The 26721-nt window shown below is 56.0% G+C and overlaps 1 protein-coding gene across 8 annotated transcripts in view; it reads left to right on the top strand.

Annotated features, from left to right (window-relative positions):
* CRISPLD2 (cysteine rich secretory protein LCCL domain containing 2) overlaps positions 1–26721 on the top strand; it is a 130066-nt gene that overhangs the window by 30587 nt on the left and 72758 nt on the right. For 2 of the 8 annotated variants that reach the window (XM_064581076.1, XM_064581080.1), the window contains exons 1-5: positions 1891–2071; positions 17232–17545; positions 21915–22033; positions 24530–24662; positions 25096–25211. In XM_064581076.1, coding sequence (XP_064437146.1) covers positions 17306–17545; positions 21915–22033; positions 24530–24662; positions 25096–25211 — 608 coding nt within the window. In that variant the 5' untranslated portion in view covers positions 1891–2071; positions 17232–17305. Of the gene's footprint in view, positions 1–1890; positions 2072–12977; positions 13088–16437; positions 16977–17231; positions 17546–21914; positions 22034–24529; positions 24663–25095; positions 25212–26721 lie in introns of those variants that run through there. The other 6 variants (XM_054511222.2, XM_045890637.2, XM_064581078.1 and 3 more) reach the window with 5 other exon arrangements.

Here is a 26721-nt window from a genome sequence, read left to right as displayed (position 1 = left end):
GGTGAGGGGATGACACTGTTGAGAGGTGCCCCCCGGTGGCAGCTGTGTCTGCGGTGCCCCTGGAGTGCCTGGCCCGGGAAGGGTGTCCCCAGAGCCATCCTGGACCAACAGGGAGCCCACTGAGTTACCTTAAAAAGCAACGGTAAGGAGGTGGGGGTTCAAGTTAGCAGAGCTCTGGACATTTAAGTCCGAACTACCCCCACCCCCATGTTAAACCTGATCCTGTGTAGCTTTCCTTCCTCTCCTCTTTTTCTGGGTGGGGACCCAGTTTCTTCCACTCCCCCGAACCCAAAGCTTGTTGGTACATGAGCAGTGGCAGCCGAGTGAACGAGAGCATGAGTTCAAATCCCAGTTCCTCCCCTTGGGAGCAGTGTGGCCTCTGGAAACTACTTGCACCGGGTGCCCAGTTTCCTGATGATAACAGCACCACTCTGGGGCGGGGGGGGGGGGGGGGGGGGAGGGTTGTGGTGGGGGGAGGTTGACAGGATAACGCATGTGAGGCCCGGTGCCTGATGAGCATCTCTTCTCCATCCGGGTTTGTCTTTTGTCGAATGAGGGGCTTGTTCTGGACCACGGGATACGCCAGTGTTTGGAACAGAGCCCGGCGCACAGTAGGTGCTTAATAAGTTCTGCATGAATGTGGAGCTAGCCTGAAGCTTCAAAAGTAAAAAGAGTAAAGGGAACAGACAGATAACAACCATAAATGTGCCTGTGCCAACTTCTTATTGGCGTTTGAGCGGCACCGAAACCCTGGCAAGCGTTGGGGCTTTCGGAACTGAGCCACGCATTGCCCGCCCACTCGCTGTCCATCTTGGCTCCCCATCTGCTCTGACCCTCTGGATGCCCCCGATGCTTGAGAGTCCAGAGGGGCCCTGTCCGCCCTGCCGGAGCTGCAGAGCACAGGGGCTGGTGCAGAGTGACCCGGTCGGAGTGTGCGGAAGGAGCAGGTGATTCCCGGTCTTCATGCAGGGACGCGCCACGTGAGGACGGGCCCCCCCTGCCCTTGTCCGCCCGCAGGGGGTCCACACTCTCCTCTAGTCCTTCACGCCCTCTAGCCTTGGTTTCTTCGCCTGCCAGCAAGGGCCTTGGATTTACGGGTTTCAAAGGCAGCGCCTTCTGGCTCTAAATGGATTCGTATTTGCCTGCGCAGGTTAAGGATGCTAAATGCCTGTGGGCAAAATGTAACTAGAGCAAGGCTGCTGCACCCCAGCTGTGGGACTAGCGACAGACACTCTTTTCTCCAGGCCTCAGGTGTCTGATCTGCGAAATGGGATCACTTCCCGCATAGACTCCTGTGAACGCGTACTGGGATAATGACGGGCAAGCGCCTAGCCTGGAGCACGGTTTCTTGGTCTGCACACTGGGAAAGCGCGCGTGCGTGCGTGTGTGTGACGAGTGGCGCTTTCTGCCACCGTGTAGAGGATGGGAGTAAATATAGCAAGTGTGTATTCTGTGCCACAGTTTACAGAGCCCACACCCTTCCCGGTTTTATTTGCTACAATCCCGGGAGGTCACTTCCCTATTCCCATTTTCCATTTGAGGCACAGAGAGATGGGACTTGGTAAATTTGCCAACCCCCGGCGGAAAGTGCTTGGCACCTCGCCGGACGCACAGTAAGCGCTCAGAGGAAACGGTATTGTCACGGTCACGCTGAGGAAAGCGAGCGCGTCCTCTTCTCAAGCCCCAGTCTTAGGACGCTCTGGTCCAGCCCTGCGCGCGCCGCCCCCTGCCCCCTCCCCCCTCACCCCGGTTCCTGGCGCCCGCGGGACTCCCGGGGGGCGGGGCGGGGAGAAGGGCGGAGCCGGGGGCGGGACTACGCGTCGCGGCCCTATCAGCGCCGCCGGCCTCCGGGGGCGTGGCGCGGGGATTCTATAAGAGGCTGCGCGCAAGGCCCCTGCATCCACCGCATCCCTCCGCTGCCCCGGTGTGTGGTGCCTGCGACAGACCCCCTGTGCGACCCGCTGTGCGTCTGTGCGACCCGCTGCGCCGACCGTGTCCACTGCGTGCGCGCTGCTGCCGCTGCACGACACGGGAGACACCGGCGTGGTGGTGATTGGAGAGCCCTGCGGAGGTAAGTGTGACTTCGCTTCCTCTCCTCTCCAGGCTGCCATCCACTCCACTAATCTATGAGCTGAATTAACCAGAGCAGATACCATGTCTTGGGGCTTACTCTGTGCAGGCACTGTGCTGGGCGCGCTACCTGCGGCTCAGAACCGGGCTCAGCCGCATGGCCTCTCGTAGATGGAGAAACTGAGGCTCAGAGAGACCAAGGCACTTGTCCAAGACCTCACAACCAGGGAGCAAGGGAGTCGGCACTCAAAGCCGGTCTAACTGCAGATTCCTGCTCCTTGAGCCTGGGTACTCTTGCCTCCCTTTGCAGCTCGCTAGCATCTGTTGCATTCCTGTGTACACAGTGGGTGTCAATAAATGGAAAACTGATGGTGTGAATGTGGCAAGGGTTTGAATGTGTCTATGCACGTGTGGATGGTCAGGGTGATCCTAACGGTGTGTGCATTCTGCTAGGGTTTACAGGGCCACGCCCCTTTATGATTTTATTTGCAACAAAACTGTGAGGTAGCCTTTCTCTTGCCATATTTCAGATGAAGATACTGAGGGTCAGAGAGGGGAGGTGAGTTGTCCAGTTAGAGCCAGGGCAGCAACCCAGCTCTCTCTGCCTCCGAAGCTCCGTGTCCAGGTGTGGGGCATGCCAGAGTTCCTGCAGGCTTGGGAACACATGCTGGGTCTCTTTAGCCAGACTGGACATCTGCATACACTCCTTGTGGGGGAAGAATTGTGCTGGAAGCTGAGGACTTGGCTTTGTGGTCCCGGGGAGATCAGCTTCCCTAGATGGACAGGGCCAGGGCAGGCCCCTTGTGTGGTGCAGACTCAGAGCCTCCCTTGGCCAGGACTTGGCTGGTGGACGAGTCAGAAAAGGCTTAGCTGATGCCTGCTCATTGAAACCTAACTTGAGCTGGGCATCTTTTATCCAAAGGCTGAGCTGCTGCTCTGGTTGAGAGAAGGAGCTGGGAGCCTGTGCAAATGCCCAGCTTGCCTGGCAAAGTGGGTTTGTACATTTCCACCCTGAGCATTTGGGTGCCATGTTCCGGCAGAATCTGGTGTCCCTGCCTTCCCCAGTAGGGTCATCTAGGGTCTAAATCTGCCAGGTGAGAGCCCAGGGTCCAGCAGAACAAGATGAGAGGCATGCCCTCTTCTCCAAATAGACTGAGAGGGGGCCTTTGAAGGTTCTTGGTGTTTTGTGCACCTCATTTTCTGCTTCTGCCTCTGATCTGGCTGTTTCCACACGGTAAGGAGGAGCAGAAGGTGTGGGAGCTGTATTGCTGGTGTGACAGGTGTGAGGCCATGCCACTTCCCTGCGTTTTCATCCCTGCCACACACCAGGGCAGTCGGCCTCTTGATCCCCATTTCACAGATGAGTAAACCAAGGCTCAAAGAGGTAAAGATCATGCAGAAGGTCTCCTAGCTGATATGCCATGGTGTCACCTCCAGGTTTGTCTGGTTGCAGACCTTGTGCTCTTAACCGCTGGGTCCTGCCTCCTTTAAGACATTTCTTTGCCCAACCACTAACTCCACCTCCGGACCTGACCTGCACACAAAATTTCGTGTTGTCTGAGAGAGATTCCAGTAAAATCTCTCAGCAGAGTTAAGCCCAAGCCCCCAGGTTCCCAATAATATGCACCCAGGGAGGAGAAAGAGAGCGATTTGGATCTTTACAGAGTCTCTGAAGATGTAGGAGTGGGAGTCGTAACATTTATAGTAATACCGGCAGCTGATGTGTACCTGACACTCAGCATGAGCCAGATGTGGCCGGGCTTTACATGGGTCATCTCATGGCCTTCCGTAGGAGGCGGACACTGGGCTGTCTTCCTTTTTACAAGGAGGAAATTGAGTCTCGGAGTGATGAAGGCATGTATGCGACATGACAGAGGCAGGGCAGGGGAGAGCGGCCCTCCAGGCTGGGTCCCACGCCAGACTCTGGAAGAAGGCTGTTTGTCACAGCAGAGCTGGCCGAGAGGGCTTCTCGTGCCATGTGGGATCTGGATCCCTGTCCGACTTAGGGGTGGGCCCGGACAGGGGATACCCTGACACGGGGGCCGGGGCTCTATTCTGCTGACAGGTATCAGTGTCAGCGTGCGGACAGCCCTGCTCTGGGACCCAGATCAGCCTCTGGACTGCAGAGGAGAGCTGGCTTGGCAGGGGAGGGCCTGGAGCCTTGGCAGAAGAACACGAGGCCTCTGGGAGTCCCACACTTCATCCCTCCCTCCAAGACCCCTCGTTGGATATCTGGCCTTTTGTAGGTTGCATTTGAAAACTGGCTTTTAGAGGCGGGACCCTCAAATGCTGACCTCTTTGGCCTTGTGGGAGCTGGAACATTTCTTTGCTCTGTCACTAGCGTAATTTACTACGTATGGGAGGTGCCTCTGTGTCTGCTTGCTCCAGACCTAGGAGGCTTTTTTTTTTTTTTTTTTTTTTTTGTAAACTCACTGGTTTTTGATCAGTCCCAGATGTGCAAGCCCAGCATCACTCAAAGGGGCTGATGGCTTGTCAAGAAAGGAAAATAGGGACGCCTGGGTGGCTCGGTCTGTTGGGCGGCTGCCTTCGGCCCAGGTCATGATCCCAGGGTCCTGGGATCGAGTCCCACATAGGGCTCCTCGCTCAGCGGGGAGCCTGCTTCTCCCTCTCTGTCCCTCTGCTTGTGCTCTCTCTGTCAAATAAAATCTTTAAAAAAAAAGAAAGGAAAATACAACACGGGCATCATTTCATTTCATCTTCAGTTAATGAAGCTGAGTAGCTGCTCAGCTCTTCTGAGAGGACGGGGACCCCGAGCCTCTCCGAAAGTCCTAACTGAGGTATACCATGTTCTGGAACAGGAAGGCGAGGGCAGATCTGGGTGGTGGTTGGTAGGACCCGCCATAACCTTTTTTCTTCTTTCTTTCCTTGAAAAAATTATTTTCATGTGGTAAAATACGCATAAGCACAAAATTTACCATTTTAACCATTTTAAAGCGTAGAGCACAGTGGCATTGTCCATGTTTACAATGCTGTGCACCCAGCACCCCTGTCTGGTTCCGGAATGTCCTCGTCACCCCCAAAGGACACCCCGTAGCCATCGTTACCCGGTCTCTCCTCCCCAGCCCCCCGGCGACCACCAGTCTGCTTGCCATCTCTGTGGATTTGCTTATTCTGGAAATCTCATATAAATGGAATGATGTGATATGTGGCCTTTTGTGACTGGCGTCTTGCACTCAATGTGATGCTTTCAGAGTCCCTCCATGTTGTAGCGTATATTAGCGTTTTGCTCCTTTTCATGGCCGAGTAATATTCCACTGTGTGGATGGACCACATTTCATTTATCTGTCCTTCCATCCATGGACGTTTGGGTTGTTTCCACCATTTGGCTGTTGTGAACAACGTTGCTGTGGACACGTGTAGACACATCTTTGTTGGACCAACTCTTTGTGTTGTTTTGGGTCCGCACCTAGAAGTGGGATTGCCAAGTCACACGGTCACTTTGTAGTTAACTTATGGAGGAAACTGTGTTCTCCCTTCTTGGCTTCCTTCTTGAAGAAGCATAGACTCAGGTCATCTCACTGCAGAACAGATCAGGGCCCTCCGCCGTGGACGCAGGGAAATCTGGGTGTTCTGGGGGAGGTGTTGGCATTCTCCCCAGGGTCATGGCAGCAACTGGTGGAGAATCCCGTCTGAGGCATTCTGCCCCAGGCTGTGTACTTGTGGGTGTTCCTGGACAGACCCTGCCCCCCCCTTGTCATGGCCATGAGGACAGACAGTTTCTCGTGGTTCAGCCCCAGGGAGATTTATCTTCTCTGATTGTCTGAAGTGCTGTGTCAGCTTAGACAAAAACCACAGGTTCCGGGGAAAAAGAAATTCATAATGCGGATCATGCAACTTCTGGACCATCATTTAAAAAATATAAATTATGAAATCCCACATTTTCAACCCAAATTTCTGAACCGTGTCCCATTGTGAGTGCGGGAGGGCAGTATCCCAGAAGGAAAAAGAATAGAGCTTCCATTTCATTCGTAGTCAAATGGTCCTGGAATCGAGCCTGCTCTAAAGTTCTTCCAGACTGGAAAAAACCCACTCTGATCTCTCTAGGGTTGGGAGCTGGATGGCACCTGCTGGGACCAACTTGATAAGAGCCTGAGAAATCCTTCTAGAGCAGAGGCTAGGAAAGGTGATAGAGAGTGCCCCAAGCGGAGGGACCATGTGTATGCAAAGGCCTGGAGATGCGGAGGGGCCTGTACCCGTGGAAAATGGCAAGGAGTTCCATATGGCTAGAGTCTGAGCATCAGGCCCTCAGGCCCAGAGTGGCAAGGGTCCGCCCTGAGGGTAGGGTGAGTTTGGATTTCCTTTTTTTTCTTTTTTTAGAGAGTGAGCGTGTGTGCAATTGGGGAGCGGGGGGCTGGGGGGCAAGGGCAGAGGGGGAGGGAGAGAGAGAATCCCAAGCAGGCTCCAAGCTCAGCGCAGAGCCCAACGCAGGGCTCGATCTCATGACCCTGAGATCATGACCTGAGCTGAAATCAAGAGTCAGGCACTTAACCGACTGAGCCACCCTGGTGCCCCCTGGGTCTGGATTTCCTGTCACGGGCTGTGGGGCTTGCACTTGAGAACAGATTACCGTGAAATGAGCAGTGTTCCCCAAAGTGTGGGGAGCCATCCCCACTGGTCCCGACCGAGCCTGTGCACAGACGAGCTGCAGAGGCGCCCGCTCCAGGAGCTGACCTTTTAAGTCAAGGCGAATGTGGGTGTGCTGCCTGAACCCAACAGCTGCCCCACACCATGCTCCCCCCTTGTGGCAAAGACAGAGCGCCCTCGGCATAAAAGTCTGTGGCTGGCGTCCGTGGCCAGCTGGGAGGCCCTCGCTTTGTTCTGTTTTCAACACGTGAAGTTTTACTCCTGCCTTCCGTTCGAGGCAGAAGTGATCATGTTCTTTGCAAATGGTGGGGATGGAAGGTTACCTTTTCCAAGGAGAAATGTCCGCATTGAGGGTGCGGGCCACCTTACATAAAAGTACACAGTATGGACTGGCGCAGGTAGCCGGGCGGGGCGGGGGGGGAGGTAGGTGTGCCGAGGGTGGGACTTTGGGAAGTGCTGCGTTCGGGTGGGGCATGAGACTTGAGACTGTTCCAGTCTGGGGCCACAACTGTCAAAGTGGGGCCCCCCTCCAAGGGGGGCGCAGCAGTACCTGGGAACTTGTTAGGAATGCCGACTCCCAGGCCCCATCCCAGGCTTCCTGAATCAGAAGCTACGAGGGTGGGGCCAGCAATCTGTTTTAATGAGGCTTCCGGCACTTTCTGGCTCAGGCCTGAAGGTGAGCCCTGCCACCCTATACAGCTGATGAAGACTTGCCTTGGGGCCCCGGCACCAACATGGGGTGGGGATGGCTGGCTGGTAGGGGTGGATGTGAAGTTGTGTGGAAGGTTCTGGATATAGGGCCTGGTGCGACCAGAGAGGTCACACGGCCAGACGGGAGTAAGAGCCTTGGGGGCTGGGATGGCCACCTCCGTGCAGGGTCGAGAGGCCCCTTCACAAGCTGTTGGCAGATTCATGGCTTTTCTTCCAGAAGAACACTCAGCTTGTCGGCACTCATTGCTCTGGGGCCTGAGCAAGTGTCCGGAGGAGTCTAGCATCTTCCTTCGGAGCACATTCCCTGCCCCTGTGTGCCCAGGAGCTTTCAAAATACATGTTTGTAAGCCCCAAACGTCCCCCCTGCAACAATGAGCAGTTCCTCAACAGCGCTGAAAATGCATCTGAGTGTATGTACAGCGTCGGCCGCCACCCCCGCTCTGCCCCACACCAGCTCCAACACAGCCCGTCTGTTCTCTTCCGGGGAAGCGCCTGGCCGCTGAAAACCCTGTTTACTCCCGGGAACCTTCAAGGCTCGGGCCTCACTGGCGGGGAAGGCGTTTGCAGCTTTGGCACCGCGGGACAAAGTGCCCTCTCAGACTTGGGATGAACCGGGCCCTGTCTGGGAGAGTCGCTGTCTGGCCCAAGGGGGAGGCCCCCGCCGGGCGCGGGGCTTTATCTGGGCTGCAGTCTGAAGGGCTGTCGGAGGCCAGGCCCTGGACCTGCCTCAGCCCTGAGACTCCTTGGGGACAGCCCCGAGGACCTCCTCCTCCTTGCTGCGTCTCACACTTCCCTCTTCCCTCGGTCCGTTCTTAGAAGCCGGAGCGATTTCGAACTTGAAAAAAGTTGTATTCAAGTTTCACGTTACCAGAGAGGAGTGCGCGCTCATTGGTGCGCTGGCAGGTGACTTTTCCCCAAGTGCACAAGCTGCAGGGAGCCTGAGCTGCCCCCCCCCCCCGGCCCCTCCCCTGGCCCTGCCCCTCCCCCCTCCCCCCCCCGGGGGGGGAACCATTTCCTGACTTCTAATAGCATAGGTTGGTTTTGCCTGGTTTTGAACTTGACATAAACAGAACGGAGCCTGTTTAATCATTGGAGTCTGGCTTCTTCTGTTCGGTCTTGAGCTCTGCCCTGTGTCGTTGCATGCTGATGGGCTTTCAAAGCCTAAGTCAGACCCTGTCACCTCGGCTGTACCTTTGCATTTGGAGTAAAAGCAGGACTCCTCACCATGGTCTTCCAGGCCCCTGGCCACCTGGTGCTGCCCTCCTGTGTGACCCCATTTCCTCCCAGCTCCACAGCTTTGTGCCTGTCCTCAGTCATGCCAAGATGGGGACCATCCCGGAGCCTTTGACCCTGTGGTTCCTGCTGTCTGGGGTTCCCCTTCCTTGAGATTTGAGCGAGACCTTGCTGTTCACCCCAGCCAGAGCGGTCCCTGTCCTTCCTCTGCCTGGAGTTACCATCCCATTCCCCAGGCGGTTTTCTCACACCTTCTGTCTTTGTCTGTTAGCTGTGATGTCCCCTCCCTCTCTCGAGGCAGACTGTCTTGCTTGCTTGCACATGCGAAGGACTCCGTGGCCACCCGGGGGCTTGCCCTGGGATTTCTGTCTGCACAGCCGTGTGGAGGTTCCATAGCCTGGTGCTGTAGGATTCTTGAGCCGTGTGTCTTGGAGCTTGGTTCAGAGCCAGGGGCCGTGACTCACCCTTACAGATACCATGAATCAGGCACTGCAGGCAGGAGGCTGGTGCAGGTGGTGTCAGCCCCGTAGCCCGGAGCAGAGAGGATCTGAGATGCCTGAACTCACCCAGGAGAAAGGAAAGACCGTCCGTAGACAGCTCCAGAACCACTAATTCTCTCCTCATCTTCTTACCCTCCCTCCTCTATCCCTGTGAGCAATTCAGGGCCTCATTGTCCCCCTTGAGGAACTGGACAATCAGAGGCCAAGGGACCTTTTGGGCAGCATGAGGCTCTACATGGTGAGGCCATAGTTCAGACCTGGGTCTGACCTGACATCCACGCTTTTCCTCACGGCCCTGGAGCAGTCCTTGGGAGCCCGTGGTTTCGTGATGTTTATCTGAAGCTTTGCTAAACATCCACACATGGGCAAGAAGGCAGGCGAGGGGCCCCTGGAGTCAGATATCGGGTATTTTGAGAATATATTGATTTATTACCCAGTCACTTTAAAATGGCTTTTCTTATTTACGATCTTGGTTTATATTAAACATATCTGGTTTTTAATTCTTTTTTTTTTTTTTTTTTTTTGCAAATGAGCTCTCTTCTCCTTTTGCCTAAGATTTTGTATATTCTCCACATAGTATTTAAGAAATTGAGGGATGCCTTGGTGGCTCAGATGGTTGAACATCCGACTCTTGATTTCGGCCCGGGGCATGATCGCGCGGGGTTGAGATTGAGCCCCACTTTGGGCTTCATGCTCAGGGTGGAGTCTGCTTGAGATTTTCTCTCTCTCCCTCTCCCTCTGCCCCTCTCCCTGCTCTTCCTGTCTCCCTCAAATAAATAAATAAGGAAAATCTTAAAAAAAAAATCGGGGGGCACCCGGGTGGCTCAGTCGGTTAAGCATCTGCCTTCAGCTCAGGTCATGATCCCAGGATCCTGGGATTGAGTCCTGCATTGGGCTCCCTGCTCACCTGGGAGCCTGCTTCTCTCTCTGCCCCTCCCTCCAGCTTGTGCTCATGCTCTCTCGCTCTCACTCTCTCTCTCTCTCTCTGTCTGAAATAAATAAATAAAATCTTAAAAAAAAAAATCGAATGGGTTTCGCATAGGCTCTTGTTGGCCATCTGTCTTTAGTTGTGGACAACCAGGGCTGGGGGTGGGGAGGCTGCAGGGAAGGGAAAAAAGCCTGCCTCCTACTGTGTCCAGCCCTAATTCCATGGGGAAGAGTTTAAGGAAAACCGACTGGATCCCATCGAGGAGGGGAGATTCCCCCCCCCCCCCCCCCACATCCCGGGTGTCTGGTGCTTACCCAGATGCTCGTCCCTGGAGGTTCTGGCCAGTCCCGGGATCTGCCCCAGACATGCTGGGGTGTCCCTCCTCCCTCCTCCCAGCCACGGCTTCATTCCTGGAATTTTGGGTGGTTTGTGGGTATGACTGTGATCTGCCCTTGGCCCCACTCACATTTTGCGTTCCCCTCTGTGCTTCCGAGGAAGAGCAGAGCGTGGGGCACCCCTGGCCTTTCGGGCTAGCTGCTGTCACATGGGGCGGATGTGTTCCTGAATGAGCCCGGCTGACGTGGGCAGGAGGTTAGAGCTGCCCTGACGTTTCGGAGAGCTCACCTTCGGGCCAGTGGCAAGAGTGTGACGATATGCATCGGCACTCGCAGACATTCTGTGTGAATGTGAGCAAGCGGCTTCTCTGTCTGGAGCCTCGGTTCCCTCACCTGTAGGACAGGGCCCATAGAGGCCATGACCCCTTCAGCCTGTGGAGTACGGGAGTGGAGGACCCACTGCAGGGTCGCGTCCAGAACGGCTGGCTATGGTGTTTGCGACAAATGTTGGTGGAGCAGTTAATACTCCCTGGGGTGTGAACTGGAACACGACTCAGGGCCAGCCAGCGGTGGGCTGGAACCGGCTCCTTGCGCTTTGTTAAATTTTCAGAGACCACCCTTAAACATCAAATGACATGCACTTACAGTTAACATGAGTCCTCTTTACAACGAAGGTAATGAAAACTCAGAACTTACCCTGTCCCAGCCTTCTCCGACACTTCACTGCCGTCTCTGCCCGTGAGGTGATCGGTGCCTGTCCCATCCCTGTGGCGGAAAGACCACACAATGATGTGCCATCTCGCGTCTTTCCAGAAATTCCACCATCAGTGATCTCACACGGGTTGCTTGAAATTGGCCACTGTGGGAATGTTTGTCCCGAGGGACCTGACAAACACTACAGATCAGGGTGATTTTATTTTTTTTATTTTTTGGAGTTTTGGTGTTTGGACATTTACTGGCTTATACTGGTTCCAGCCCTCAGGTGGTGCACAGTATGGTGGGAAAGGCAGAAAGTATGAGCAGACATGATGCGGCCATGGTGAGATCTAGGGCACCTAGGGCTTCTTGACTCAGCTAAGACTGAGCCCCGGAAGGAGCACGTCGGCCCTCATGGCACGTGAACTGGGTCATTGTCATCAGTGCAAATGACCATGAACATACGTAGGGGCAGTTCCTGCCCAGAGAGTCAACATTAATGCCCCAGACCTGGTTCCTTTTTATTGTTTTGATTTAAAAAAATTTTAAGTCCAACGTGGGGCCCCGCACTCGCGACCCTGAGCCAGCCAGGCTTCACGACGGTTCCTGATGTCTCGGAACCTGCTTCCCCAGAAAGCTGGGGAGAAAGTGGCCATGGCTCAAGGCACGTCTTGAGTAAAGTGTGTCTCGAATTTAAACCCCGCACGTGTTACACATTTAATATGATGTTTAAAAATTAGATTTTTGTATCAAGGCAGAGGTGGGGCTGTATGAAGAGAGAATGGTGTTTACTCCCCATCATTAATCCCGGGCTTCTAGAAACTTCTTCATGGGGCTGTGAAATACTGTAATGAAGAGAGAATGGTGTTTACTCCCCGTCATTAATCCCGGGCTTCTAGAAACTTCTTCACACACTGCCTCTGTGGTGCATGTAGTGTCATTCTCATGAATATAACTAACGCTTATGAAGCACCCATGTTCATGATCTCGTTCGCTGCTCATCACACAGCTCATCCCCTGACCCTAACCAGGCCAGGCGGATGAAGCCCTGCTCCTCAGATAAAAGGACGCTGCTTTCTGGAGCATGCTGAAGCATGTCCGCAGACCTGTCTGGCTTACTGACCGCTGAATCGCTGAGGTCAGACGAGCCCTGTGATTCCCGTCTACCGTATAGACGCGGCGGCCGGGGCCCAGAGCAGGGACACGCCGTGTCCACGCCACGCAGCCAGCGAGGGGCCGCACCAGGAGCTGACTCAGCTCGGTGTTCCCGGAGGGCCTGCACCCTGCTCCATCCTTAGACGGCTCTTCTGACTTCCTCAGGAGGATGCAACCCACACATTCATTTCATAAATATTTATTGAACACCGACGTGTCAGATGTCAGCGATTCAGCGGCGAACAAGCCCGACAGGTGTGGTTGGGGCGTGATTCAGCCGTGACCCTGGAGCTGAATCGTAGCCAAAAGAGCAGGAATCCATGGGGCTGGCCCGGGGCGAGGAGGGGGCAGGTTGGGGCCGTGGGATGAGCTGTGAGAACAGCATGTGCAGGAGGGAAGAGCTTTGGCACAGCTCAGAGCTGCCGGCCGACAAACGCAGTGCTGAGATTCATCTTCCTGGCAGACGCTCCCAAACACGGGCAGAGCCCTGGTGGCGTGACGCATGGAGCCCCACATGCACTCCCTTTCTGTCACTTGCTCCCGAGAGGCGGGGTTGGGGGTGGCCTTGCCCAGGAGGTAACCCTGAGGAGGCGCCATTGCTAGATTGGGAACACGGGGGTCTGCTGATCCCCTCCGGGCCCACACAGCCCTGGCGGGGCGGCGGGGCGGCTGCAGAGCGGATACCCCGGCCATGGGCTGAAAGTCCCCCACGCTTTCAGAAAGCTGGATTTCACGTCTTGGTTCCACCTCCAACGGGCTGCACGGCCTCACCAACACCAGGCAGTGTCTCCTGGACTCAGTTTTCTTTCCTGTAAAATGGAGTCAGAAACCGCCACCTCCCTGGTGGGCTCCAGGTACGTTTAGGGGCCCTGGGCAGTGTTGTAGGAAGTTGATTCCCTGTGGCTTTCGTTAGCCAGGCTGGGGTCTTGCCACGGGCCCTGGGGCCTGAAAGCGTCATTGGTCCCCCTCCCCACCTCCCTGGGGGCCTGACATCTGGCCCGTTCTCAGGAGTCCTGTCTGTACGGTCACGGGCTTGGGTTTGCAACTGTGGCAAAGGAGTGCCAGAGCTTCCAGAGAGCGTTTCGGCTGCGCTGTTCAGCGGTCCGCGATGCGTGTCTGCAGCCACTGGAGACAGGCCGGGGGTGACAGAGTGGAGGAGGCCTTCTCTAGAAATGAGGTTTGCCCTTGGCGAGCCTCGGAGAACCGTGGGTCCAAGAGTGCTCTTCAGAGAGCATCCGTCGATGTCCGGGGTCGGAGGTCAGCTCGCCACGTGGGAGTCACAGGCGCAGCGATGCAGGGAGGTTGGGTGCGTGCAGGCCCGGTGATGGAGGCGTGTTTTGGTGAAAGGTCACCATGATGTAAGGTTTTAGTCCCCTGGGGGTGACACACAGGTGTCTTCTAACTGCCAGGAACCACCATCTGACCTGCAGGCCAGCGTGGATGGGGCTGCCGTGGGGCCCCCTCCCCTGCAGGCTGGTGCCGGGCACTCCAGGAAGCCCACTCTCGGGGAGACAGGGCAGCGTAAGGAAAGGGTCCTGGGGCGGGATGGGCTGCATCCCAGCGCTCAGTTTCTGCTCACCCACTGTACAACTCTGGGCTCTTCCGGACACTGCAGAGGCCTCAGTCTCCTCTTCTGTAAAATGGCAGCAGTAGAACCCAAGCCTCTGGATCATCAGGTGGGTGAGATGAGAAATCCAGGGACTGGTGTGCAGTAGGTCTCCCTCAGTGTCAGCCTCCCCGGTCGGTCCGTTGGGGACTGTACTTGTCCCTGGGAAGCCCCGAGCAGCTTCGGACAGTGCACGCATCTCATATAAGAAAGGGTTTAAATTGTCTGATGGTGGGTGGGAAAGGGGCTGGAGTGTCTAGGCCCTAAGTTCTGGTTAAGCTGTTGGGGCGGCAGAGGCTGGAGGGGCCGCGCAGGCCCAGGGTGCTGGTGATGCCCCTGGGAAGTGGGCCTTGGCCTCCTGATTTACCTTGCACCCCCCTCCCACCTCCTTCCCACAGCGGCCAGTGGGGTATTGGGACTGCAGTCCTGTTCATCCAGTATTTTCTCATACTTCTGGAGGCCTGAGCCCCCGCTGTGGGCAGGGCTGCTGTCCCCTGAGGCCTCTCTCATGGGCTGTAGACACCGCCTTCTCCCTGTGGATCCTCCCTCTGTGGGTGTCTGCATCCCAATCCCCTCTCTTATGATGACAGCCGTCAGATTGGATCAGGGTTCACCTAGTGACCTCATTTTAACTTAATGACCTCTTTAAAGACCCTGTCTCCAAATACAGTCACATTCTGAGGTTCTGGGAGTCAGGACTCCAGCCTGTGAATCTGGGGGACCACAGCTCAGTCCAGAGCAGCACCGTGCAGGGTCCCGGGAGGAGAGCCTCTGGCCACCTTGTCCTCACGGTTCTGCTAAAGCCTTTGGTGTCGTCCTGCAGCCCAGACTTAGCAGGAGCGGCATGATCTGGGCCTCACTCCTACCCAGCGAGGACCCCCAGGTCCCCTGAGCTCTCGCCAGGCCAGGCCACTCTCAGAACCAACAGTGCGATGGGCATGCTTCCCCTGCGATGCTGTGAGCGGCACGACCCAGGGCATACCTGTGTTTCCCGGGTGGTGACTGGCTGAGGTGAGGCCAAGGAGGCCCTTGGAGAAATGTCTCGTCTCCTGTCCTTTGTGTTCTCTGTGGGGAGCGTGTAACTAAACCCCGGAAACGGTGCTCCCAACTCAAAAGCTGCCCTTGAGGCTTTACAAATTCTCTGTGGGGCCATGCAGACAAGGACCAGCCTCCAAGTGCTGGGCTCGGGCGGCCCCATCAAGTGCACAGTGAAGGCGGCTTGTCTTGTTTTTTGGAATAAGGTCTCACCAGTTCAGGAGAACACGCCGGAAGGATGCACATGGAACCAGCAATTGCTTCCTTGTCTTTTCATGCTTCGGCATTTTGTTTTGTTTTATTAATTGAAATTTTTAAAAACCGGAGACGTCCAAAGGATAGCATGGGCTCCCCACCCAGGTCCGGCCCCTGCACCCACCCTCCTTGGGCTACTGCTTTGCCGTTCCTCCCAACTCAGCCTGTCCCCCTAAAGTGAACAGAGGTGGACAGTTTGCCCTATCTGCTTGAGATTTTTTTTTTTAAAGATTTTTTATTTATTTATTTGAGAGAGAGAGACACAGTGAGAGAGGGAACACAAGCAGGAGGAGTGGGAGAGGGAGAAGCAGGCCTCCCGCTGAGCAGGGAGCCTGATGCGGGGCTCGATCCCAGGACCCTGGGATCATGACCTGAGCCGAAGGCAGACGCTTAACAACTGAGCCACCCAGGCGCCCCTGCTTGAGATTTTAAAAATACAAATAATATATTAAAGATCGAGACGAGGTCCCTCATATTCTCCTTCCCAGTTCCCCATCCCTCACCCTGGAGTCAACCAGCACCACGAACTTGGTCTGGTTCAGGTGTGGTTTTACTATATAAACACCCCTATGTACACATATGTACACACAAACAGACACATGTATATGTGTGTATTATATATGTGTACGATATGCACATGTAATATACACATATATGTATGTGTGTCTGTATCCATGTGTACCTGTAAGTTACACAAACTGTGGTCCGTATGTTTTAAAGTTGGCGTAAATAGGACCATTAGCGTTATATTCTCCAACTTACTTTTCTAACCCAACACTGGATTTGGGACTTACGTATGCTGACATTCACATGGCTCTAGGTTGTTCCTTTTCTCTGCTGTGTAATATTCCACCCGACTGCCCCACCGTCTATTTACCTGTCCCCCCATGAGAGTCATTTGAATGGTGCCCACTGGTGATTTAAACCCCACCCAGGCTTTAGTCCAGTGGAACAGTTGAGTCCTAGGAGCAGTTCTGCTTCATGCCTTCGGGGGTACCTGGCCCTGAAGCTGCTGAGGCAGAGAGTGCCGCAGACCCCGTGCCGTTGTGATGCCCCGTGGGTGCTCCATGACGTGGGTCTCTGCTCTTGCTGCGTCACCGAGGGCAGTCCAGCGTCAGTGTCTTGGCATCTCCGTCAGCCTGGCCTTCTGCAGCTGGGAAATGTTCATATATGGCAGTGCGACTAATCTTGGAGAGGAGTCGGGACCGCAGGGGTCTGCATTACTGGTTTGATTCCCAGTGGGGCAGGCGAGCGCACACACGGCCTTCTGTGCCGTCCCGTCCCCGGGACTCTGCCCCAGAGGGAACTCCCCCGGAGGGAGGCTGCGTCTCATCCAGTCCAGAGAATGCCGGGCCTCCCTGCTGGATGGTGGTTATTTTTGTCTGAAGCTCGGTCAGGACCCTGGAGAGTTGCCAGGGTCAGAGTGGGAACTGCCCGGTTCCCATGGCTCCTTGGCTCCACGCTCAGCCTCACACGCTGCCTCCCTGCCCCTCCGTGCCGTGCCCCTGCCGATGCCTCTGCTGGATGTTGTCTTGCAAACCTAGCCAACTCAACTGATGAGAGCGGGTTGCGGCTCGTGTGGGGGAAGACCGAAGGAGCCTTGATGGAAGGACACGGCCCCTTGGGGTCCCAGGCGGGTCAGCACCCTGGCGGGGTTCTGCAGCCCCTTCTTCCAGCTCCTCGCCCGCGGTCAGCGCTGCCCCGCAGGTGGGGACTGTGGTTTTCCTCGTCTCTCGCCCCAGCCCGAGTGGGAGCTCCCCGGGGCAAGGCGTAGTGTCTATAGCACAAACTAGATGCCCAGGAAAGCTCCCGTGACTGACGGACTCTCCCTTGGAGGTGAAGCAGAGGTGAGATGTGTGAATAAACACACTCTTTCAAGCCCTGCCTTGTCCTCTCGGACACTCTGTGACCGTCTAGGGAGAGAGGAACCAGGGTAGCTCCACCTCTCCTGTCTGTGGGACCTTGGTTACTGAGCTTCTGGGAGCCTCGGTTTTCACATCTGCAAAGTGGGGAGAGGGATAGCTGTTCACTGCTCAAGCTCACGCTGGAGCTGGTTTAAGACTGATCCACTTCTCCCCCCACTGCCCTCTGCTTTCCTTCAGAGCTTCCGCGCCCCAGCGCTGCCTAAGAGCCCAGCCTGCTTGGTCCCCCTGGTCCTCGCTCCCTGCGTGGCGCCATGAGCTGTGTCCTGAACAGAGTCGTCCCCTTGGGGCTGGTGCTGCTGGTCTGTGGAGCCCAAGGCTTTTTCCTGCCCAACGTCACCCACTTGGAGAAGCTGCTCAGCAAATACCAGCAGGACAAGCCCCACTCCCGGGTCCGGAGGGCCATCCCCAGGTTGGACAAGGAGGAGATCCTCATGCTTCACAACAAACTGAGGGGCCAGGTGTACCCCCCGGCCTCCAACATGGAGTACATGGTAAGTGCTTCATCCAGCCCCATCTGCCGCCCTCCTCCGTCTGAGCAGCAACGGGGCCGAGTCCGTGAGAGATGGGGTGTCTGTCAGCGAGGGGCTGGCAGAGAGGGTACAGTGGAGGGTCTCCCGTGAGCCTGGGGAAATCCCATGCATAAGGAGCAGAGGGGCAGCCGGCCCTCCAAGCCCATGCCTCCGGCCCCACATCCACGCGCACCCCTCTGTTTCTGCCAGGACCGCTTCCCGTCCTCCCAGCCCTGTGACACACTTGCTGCTTTTCTCCCATTTTATAGACTAGGAAACTGAGGCCCGAGGTCAGAGACGGTAGTGGCAGAACAGACCGCAGGACCCAGGCTCGCAGCCACCATCCCGCACCCAGTTTAAACCCTGGCACCCCCACTGCCCCTGCCCGCTTCCTGTCTGCCCAGCCTGTCCCCCCAACACCTCGATCAGCCCTGGGGCTTCTCACCTCCCACGCTGTCCCCTGCTGGCTCGCCCTGAGCCCTGCTTCCTGCGCCCTTCCTGACCTTCAGCAAGCCTGTCTCCTGCTCAGGAGCCTCAGGGCCCTCTGTCCCCAGGATGGAGCCCAAATGCTCCTGCCTGGCGCTGGAGGCCTTCGATCACGAGCTCATCTGTCCTGAGAGGCCACTCGGTGTTCCCCGAAGATGCCACCAGGCCCTCCCTCCCCCAGGAGTCCTGTCCCCACCCCCGTCGTAAGCAAGCCTCACTCAAGACCCAGCTCCTCTCCCTCCTCTGGACTCTACTGTCCCGTTTCCTGGTGCCTTAGGCTCTGATGTAGGTGGTGCTCGTGATCAGGGAGCACCCCGCGTCCCTGGGAACCCCTCAGTGTTGCCGTCTCTGCCCTCACGAGGTGGCCCGTCACCAGCTATAGGGCAGATGAAAGGCTTGCCCTTCTGGGCAAACACCCTCGGAAGCAAGGCTGTCCTTTGGGAACTTGTTATGAAACCATTTCTTCTTTTCCTCAAGAACATGGCCCAGGCATTTACTCTGAAGGGGTTGTGCTAATCTTAGGAAGAGCGGGCACCCTTTCAAAATACTAATGCATCAGCAACTGGTGCAGGCCTTTTTCGGGTTGAAGACGTAGAGAATTAGAGTAGAATTCTTGGTGGCTTTCGGTGTGGACTCTTCCCCCATCCTTCCTGACACCTGGCCCGGTCCCCGGGGGGGAAAGGACACTCTCCACCTCTCTGTATAGGTCGGCCTTCCTCCTGGGCCGCCTCCCACCCCAAGGCCCTATATGGTGCCCAGCAGGGAGCAGGGAGCTTGACTGAGCCCCAAACCCCGGGGATCCTGGCTGCTTCCTGCCTCCTATCAGGAACGGGCTCAGTTTACGCTGGTCTTCACGTCTCCACTCTATGCTTGTCCAGGGCTGTATGGAAGATGCGGTGCAGTGAGCAGGGCTCACATAGGCAGCAGGGAACGTTAGTGCAGCCTCTCACGAACCTGCCATGCTTTCCTGTCTATTTTGTGTTATTTCAGGGGTGGAGCTGGGATCTGGGTCTTTAGGTCTAAATGGCTTGCCTGTCAGGGAAGCTGGGCCTTCGTTGGTGGTGTTGGCGACGCCTCTGAGCAGGGGCCCCGAGGCAGGGGAGGTAGCACGAGGCCCAGCCCCTCCACCCCAGGCCTGCCTATCTGTTCCGGTCTCCACCCAAACAAGGGGCACTCATTTGAGAAAGTGTCTTGAAAATCCAGCTTCCTGCTCAGCCGTGCCTGCTGGGGCTCCGGCCGTGGTCCTTTTGAAATAGCCGTAGCCCTGAAAGGCGGACATTAAAACTCCAAAGAGTTGAGACACCCTATTCTGAGGTTTTATAGGTGGACGGGCTCTGGAGCCAGCCTGCCACTTGGTAGCTGGGTGACTTCAGGCAGATTAGTTAGTCTCTTTGTATTAATGTCTCCTCACCTGCACAATCGGGGCAATAAAAGTACCTTTCTCATAGGATTGTTCGGAGGAGTCGATGAGATAATGCATAAGTGCTAAATAAATGTTAACTATACTGTTGCTGTTACTATTTTAGTGACTTATTATTTTAGGAGTGGGACCAGCCCTTGGTGACAGCATGCAGAGCAAGATGAGACCCCTCGGAAGCCAGATAAAGCTGGGTTGTTGAAGTTCTAACTTCCTGCTGTTTAACCTTCGGCAAGTTACCTAACCTCTCTTAGCCTCAAGGGTTTTTTTTTTGTTTTTTGGGTATTTTTGTCTGCAACAGTGGGAAAATATAACTTAACCTCAAGGGCTTATTCTGAGAATTAAATAAGAAAGTGGTGCTAATAATGTTCTCTGGCAAGTGGCAGGTGTTCAGGTACAGGGAGGGACTGACCCTGCCCCTGGCACGTAGTAGGTGCTTGAGAAAGATAATTTCCTTAATATCCAGGTACTGTTTACTGAGAGCTGCTCGGCATCTCGCCTGGGGGCTTGATGCCTGCTCATTCAACCTTCCCCCACATCCTGTTCCGGCGACATCATTAGCCCAGGTGGGGAAACAGGCTCAGAGAGGTGAAGCCGCTTGTCCACAGTCACACAGCCAGCAAGGGGCAGAGCCTGGCCCCACACTCTCACCAGTGCCCCCCACTGCCTGGCTCTTTCCCTCTTTCTTGCCCCAGTCCTCCCTTTGGGGGGTAGAGAATGTTCACCTGTGCCTCTCTGAGGTCCTACTATGTGCCAGGCACAGCTGGAGCCAAGAGAAGGGTCGGAGGTGAAGGGTGGGAGGTGCAGGGTGGGCCCAAAAGGAGGCCTCGAAAGCAGGGAGGGGAGAGCTAGGTCCTTGTTTGGCTGCGTCCTCTACCTCTAGCCAGAATTTCGGAAGCCTTAACCCCCAGAGATCTGCCAGGGCCCTCCCTATAGCCATCCCCGCTGAGCTGTAGAAAATGTTATGGACGCGGACCAAAGGCACACAAGGTTCACGTTGATCAGAATAGATAGTGAACTTCTGAGAAGCTAGTGAGCCTCGGGGTGGGGTCAGCGCCTGCACGCACTCTGCCCTGCCTCCCTGGACTCTGGGAAGGGCCTTAGCTGGCCATGGCCAGAGGGATCTTGGTGTTCCCTCCTGTCCCCACTGCCCTCCCCTCACAGTGGATGGTGTCTCTTCCTTCATGGAGCATCAGCGGGTGCTTGTTTGGAGATGGAGCCACCAAGTTGGTTCGGGTAGTTTATCGGGGAGGGGGTGATGCACAAGTCCAGAAGACAGGAAGGAGGAAGTCCAACATCACGGTATACTCCGGGGTCTCCCGGTGAGAGCGGGGGCTTGGATCTGCTAAGTAAAGAGAGCAGCAGGAGGATCACCCACCCGAAGGCAGCCTGTCCCCTCCCCACTTCAGGCTGTCCCGGGCTTGGGAGAAGGATCCCAGGCAGAAGGGACACAGTGCTTGGTGGGCACGTCAAGAGAGGAGTCTGATGTCCGAGTGTACCCAGAACATCCACTGCAGCCGAAACGGGGGCTGCATCCAGGGGTGTGCCCCAGGTCCACAGAGGCGTCTGCCCTAGGCCAGAACTCGCCCTGGATGTTCCGCAATCTCCGGCATTGAGGCCGGAAAGAGGCAGCTGGGCAGGAGGTTGGGGAGGTGCTCGGCTTCATGATGTTCCATCCTGGGGGCCCGCAGTTAGCGCCGTCAGTGTCCCGTTCCCGGCCAGGTCCTGGGGCTCTGCCTGACCGTCTTCCCATGAGCACCTACTGTGTGCCGGGGGCTGGGGCGCCCCCAAGAGGGAACAGTGCCTGCCCGCCTGGCGACTGGGAGGAGGACGGACAGCAGCTGACCGGAGGGCAATGAGCCCCCTGCTTTGTTCACCGTGTTCCTTCCCGGGGAGTTATGTGCGTTCCTGGGCCGGCGGGGAGGCAGGACGGGAGGTGCAGCCTGTTTCAGATCCTCTGGCCCAGACCCTGCCCTTGCCCCCCACCCCCTCCCCCTGGGTCCGGGTGGCCTGTGCTGCAGGAGAGCAGGATGGGCTGGGACGGAGGCATTTCTTGCTCCTTTTTCTTTTTAGAACAGTAAAATACACAAAACATAAAATTCACCCTTTCAACCACTTTTAAGCATACAGTTCTGTGGTGTTCAGCATGTTCACAGGGCTGCGCCGAGGGCACCCCCAGGCAAGGGGCTTGCCTCAGCATCCCGGCCAAGTGGGAGCCCAGAGCAGGAACTGCGAGGACCGCCGTGGGCTGGGCTGCTCTGAGTTCTTTGCTGCCTGCCCCTCCCCGCTTGCCGGGTCAGGAGCCTGTCCAACATCTGCGTGGACCCCAGTGTCCGAGAACGGAGACCTGGCCCGGGCTCCGTGTGGGGTCCATGTGGGGCCTGTGGCTGTAGGTTTCATTCTTGCACCATCCCTGACCCTGGCGGCCCGTGTCTCCTCTCCCTACAGACCTGGGACGAGGAGCTGGAGCGGTCGTCGGCGGCGTGGGCTCACAAGTGCCTCTGGGAGCACGGGCCCACCAGTCTGCTGGTGTCCCTTGGGCAGAACCTGGCCGTCCACTGGGGCAGGTAAGAGCCGCCACCGTCCCCTCTCGCTTGTGAACTGGCCGCCCCTGCAGAGCACCTACCGTGTGCTGGGCTTGGTGCTCGCTGTCCGTTGTCACGTTTAAGTCCTCAGGATCCCCTGTGCCCGTCTGAATGTGGGGAAACAGGCTTAGTGCCCAGGGCCACTTCCAAGTAAGTGGCAAAACGGATGCGAGGCTGCTTGTTGGCTCCAGACACTGATCACCAGGCTCGGGGTTTCTAGCTTGAGGGTTCCATCCCACTTCCTTGAAAGGATTCTTGAGCCCGTTGCGGCAGGGAGTGGCCGGGTGAGCTGGGAACACGGGGATGTTGCTTATGCAGTGCTGGTTAGAGTGTCTTCTCTGCCCCGGCACGTCTGGGTTCTGCTCCTTCTCCAGGTCCAGCCAGGTTCCACCTGGTGAGCAGCTGTCCCTCACCTTCCCCTCCTCGTCCGGCCATGGGGAGGCTCGCCCTCACCACCCAGGCCCCCTTGCCTGGAGGAGGCTCTTGAGCATGGTCTCTAAGATGCATGCATCTGAGCACCCACCCGGCTGAGGGCTGGTTTCCTTAGGGGATGTGGGGAACGTGCCTTCTCACCAGTGCAAACTCATCAACCAGCCAGACAACGTGCTGTGGACACAAGTCCTCTGGGGCCGAACCCAGGGCTGGCCAGGGGCTCAAGGCCCACTTGTGCTTTGCCGGCATCATTGAAAAGTTGGACCGGACTTGAAGTATCCCTTCAAAGCACAGGGTGCCCGTCTTGCAGCCCAGATATTCCCCAGCTCCGTAAGAGCCTGCGTTCAGTGTGGCTGCCAACAGTCGGCTTCCTTTAGGTCAGTGCTTTTCCAGGACAGAACCTGAGCAGGTGTCATAAGGGGTCCAGACTTCACAGAAGTGAATTAACACCTGTTTTTTTTTTTTTTTGTCTTCTGGTGAATTCTGCTTTTTGTAAAATCAGTCTTCCGGTAGCATGAAAAGAAAATGTCTACAGGGAAAAAACCCATCATTCCTTTGGCCTGGCTTAGCAGCCAGAATATTCCTGGACTCCTGTGTAGCATCTGGCTGTGGGCCGGCATATTTTTACTTCGTGGTAACGGTGGCCAGGACAGCTTTTAATTCTTTCCCCCCTTCTCATATGGTATCAGACAGTTCTTCTATTCCGTAGCCGTCATGGTGATCATTGTCAAGGCTACCTTCGGGCCATCGAGCCGAGAGCCCGAACGTTTGCCATTCTTGGATCTGGTCTTGCTGTTGCTGCATCAGGCTTAGTACTGGGACTGATGGTGCGGGGGGCACAGAGGGCTTGCCCCTGCGGGATGCTGAGTGCCGACCTGCTTTCCCAAAGAGCCCCCTTCGTTCTCCGGGCCCCTGCAGCAGCCTGGCCGTGGCACTCTGGGGAACTGGACGGGCACGGGTGTCCCCACACAGCCCTGTGGCTCCGTGGTTCCGTGGCTGCCAGCGTCCTTCTCCAAGCAGGCCCCGGCCACGTCACTGACCACCACCATGCGCTCTGGGCTCTGATGGTAATTGTTACAAGACCTCTAACTGCCCAGCTCACCACAGTGCTCTCAGAAACGGCCAGACCCCTCGTGTCTTCTCTCTCTATCGAAACCGCTTTGTTTACACTTGCTGGTGACGCTGACCAGTGATTTGTGTTCAGTTTATTTTCTTTCCTGGGAAGAAAGCAACGATGCCAACCTGGTGGATGGGGCCGAGCGAGGGGGCCGTGGCCACCCATGGTGATGACCAGGGTGGGGGTGAGGGAGGGCTCAGGGGATCAGATCCGAAATAGGAAGTTTTGGAAAGGATTTGCCCACGTGACAGCAGGGCTCTGCATCCCTGCAGGTTTCTGCATCTTCAGTTCATTTTCTACCTTGTATCTGAGTCCTTAGGTCTCCCCACCAGCAGCTGAGGAATGAAGCCAGTCACGATGATAGAGAAACGTGAGCCTCTAGGCTCTTGTTTGGGGGTGATGGGGACCCATGTGCCCTGTCCCCCATAGCCGGCTATTTTGCAGCTTTCAGACCTTCCCCGGCGTCCCTTCTGTGCATTACCTGGACAGTTACTTATTCACTGTTTTCCTCTGCACTGACTTTAAAGGGACTCATGTTTTCAATCAAGTTGTGTTTTAACAATCATATCTGGGAAATCGGGGGTGCGTGGGCTACATGTATTTCCCCAAATGTACATGGGCATAAATACATAATTGTAATATAAACAATGACTCACTGGAGGCCAGGCAAATGTCTCCTGCACACACAGGTGGCGTGTGGGCCACCCAGGGAAATTCCTGGAACCCAGGCACTCCAGGGATGCCCAGGTGAGCTCCTTGCAAGTTTGGGTTATAGGCATTTACAGCAGGTGCTGGGCAGGATTTGGGGCTGTTTGCCCACAGCAGCCCCCTTCTCCAGCCCACCCCGTGGCTGGCTGTGCCGTGAGCTGTGGTCTCGGTCTGTCGCGTGTGTGGTGGCCGGGACGTAACTAGCTGATCTGCCCTCTTAGGTACCGCTCTCCTGGCTTCCATGTCCAGTCCTGGTATGACGAGGTGAAGGACTACACCTACCCCTACCCCCACGAGTGCAACCCCTGGTGTCCAGAGAGGTGCTCTGGGCCCATGTGCACCCACTACACACAGGTAACCCCCGAGGCCCGAGCTGAGACCTCAGCCCAGCACCCCCAGACCCCATCACTCACCTGGCCCTGCAGGGCTGCTGCCCAGTTGGAAAACTGCCCTGTCATTACCATAATATTTTCCTTTAATTTGGTGTTACTTAAAGTACGGCTGCTGGGCTGAGCTTGGATTTGTGACATAAGCATAGAAACGGGCAGTAAGTGCTATTTTCCATCACTAGCACACTTTCCTCGTGTGTGGTTTGTTTTTGTTTGTGTGTGTGTGTGTGTGTGTGTTTAACAAACATGGATCTTCAGGGGGTTAAGGAGAAAATCTGGTCCTTCACCCCTTCACAGCATACACCCCTTTAGTGCCAGCACCCTGGAGATCCAGGCCAGACTACGTTGCCCCGCTCTGCCTTGTCCCTGGCTCTGACACGTGGATGTCATCTTTTCAGATAGTCTGGGCCACCACCAACAAGATTGGCTGTGCTGTGAACACCTGCGAGAGGATGAACGTTTGGGGAGATGTTTGGGAGAATGCGGTCTACCTCGTCTGCAATTACTCTCCAAAGTAAGAACAAGGAACATGGTTGCATGGGTTGGGATGCATTTGCCTGGCACGGAGGACCCAACTAAAGTTGGCTTAAATGGTGAGGTCTCTTCATTGGTTCACATAACAAGACATCTAGACATTGATGCATCCAGTTCAACTTAAAAGCTCAGCAGTGTCAGTGAGGACTCAAGCTCTTTCTGTTTCCTTGCTGTACGAGCCTATCCTCGTGGTTCCATGATGGCTGCAGAACATCGGGCATCACATCTTCCCAAACTCAAGGGAAGAGAATGGTAGAAAAGGGCTTTCTCTTGGGCCTTTCTCAGCCCTGGCCCACTTTCTCCCTATGTCATTGGCCAGAACTAGACTCCTCACAGATTGGGGGGTGGTGGGGAGCACAAGATTTCCTTAATTGGCTTCAACCAATGAAATTGCCCAACTGGCTTTGCAAGTCATCTTCTGGGACTCCCTGAGCAAATCAGAAGCCAGAATAGCTGTTGGCTGGCCAACCAGCGGGGTGTGCCATAGCGATATTCTTTTTTTCCTCTGAAAATATGCAGCAGATAGCACTCTAGGAAACGTATACCTGCTACACCTAGTTTTTGCATTTTTATGTTTTCCCTTCTAGAAAAGGCCACCCGGAGCCTCTGTGTCCCAGCCCCCTTCCTCCTCACAGCATCCTGATATCATGAGTGTGCCATCTGTCCTTCAATTGACTCATTCACCTCCTTTGCTCATCAAATAACGTGCTGCTTCTTAGAGCATTGCCCTCCCTGGGTATGGCCTGTGGTTTGCCTGCCGGCCATGGGGCCGGCCGTCGCCTAGCACCAGGCCCTGCGCACAGTATGCCCTTGAGGCATATTTGCTCAGTGACCGAATGACATGAGGATGACCTCACTTACTTGGTTTGGGTCAGCAGTGGCCGTGAGGAGGTGGGATGAGAAGGAATCGCTGAGGTCAGGAGGAAAATAGATGCTCTCCGTCGAGTGTCTGACAGCCCACAGGCCCGGCGTGAGGGCGGGCGGATGAGGTCATCGCTGCGGTTGGGGGGCACGCCAGCCCCGTGGACGAGCAGTAACTGGCCCACGATGGTGGGATCCCCGGCAGAGTGGCCGCTGGGGCGTGAGGGATACTTCGATTCCACTCTGTATAAAAAAGAAAAAAAAAAAACCTGAAGATCCTATCAGAAACAGAGTTCTGCCTTTCTCAGCGCCCAGCTGTTTTCTTGAAAAAAAGAATAACATATGGATGATACACACTAGTCTTAAGTGTGCAGCCGGATAAATCCCACATGTGTCTGCGTGGGCTAGCCGGCGCGGGCGGCCATGACCGAGGCCCAGGGGCTGCGCGTCTCAGGAGGAGGCACGGCGGGGCCGGATGCCGGCAAGTCCCTTCCTCCCTGTGTCCTTACGTGGCCTTTCTTCAGACTCCCTCGTGTCTCCTCTTTTAGGGACACTAGTCCTGGGGGATCAGGGCCTTACCCCGTGACCTCATTTCACCTCACTTACCTCCTGGGAAGCCCCGTCTCCGC

The sequence above is a fragment of the Mirounga angustirostris genome, unplaced genomic scaffold, assembly GCF_029215605.1.
Source record: "Mirounga angustirostris isolate CCGP_5_RB_7025 unplaced genomic scaffold, mMirAng1.0.hap1 SCAF_16, whole genome shotgun sequence".
Lineage (NCBI taxonomy): Eukaryota > Metazoa > Chordata > Mammalia > Carnivora > Phocidae > Mirounga > Mirounga angustirostris.
This window is presented reverse-complemented; position numbering and strand designations above follow the sequence as displayed.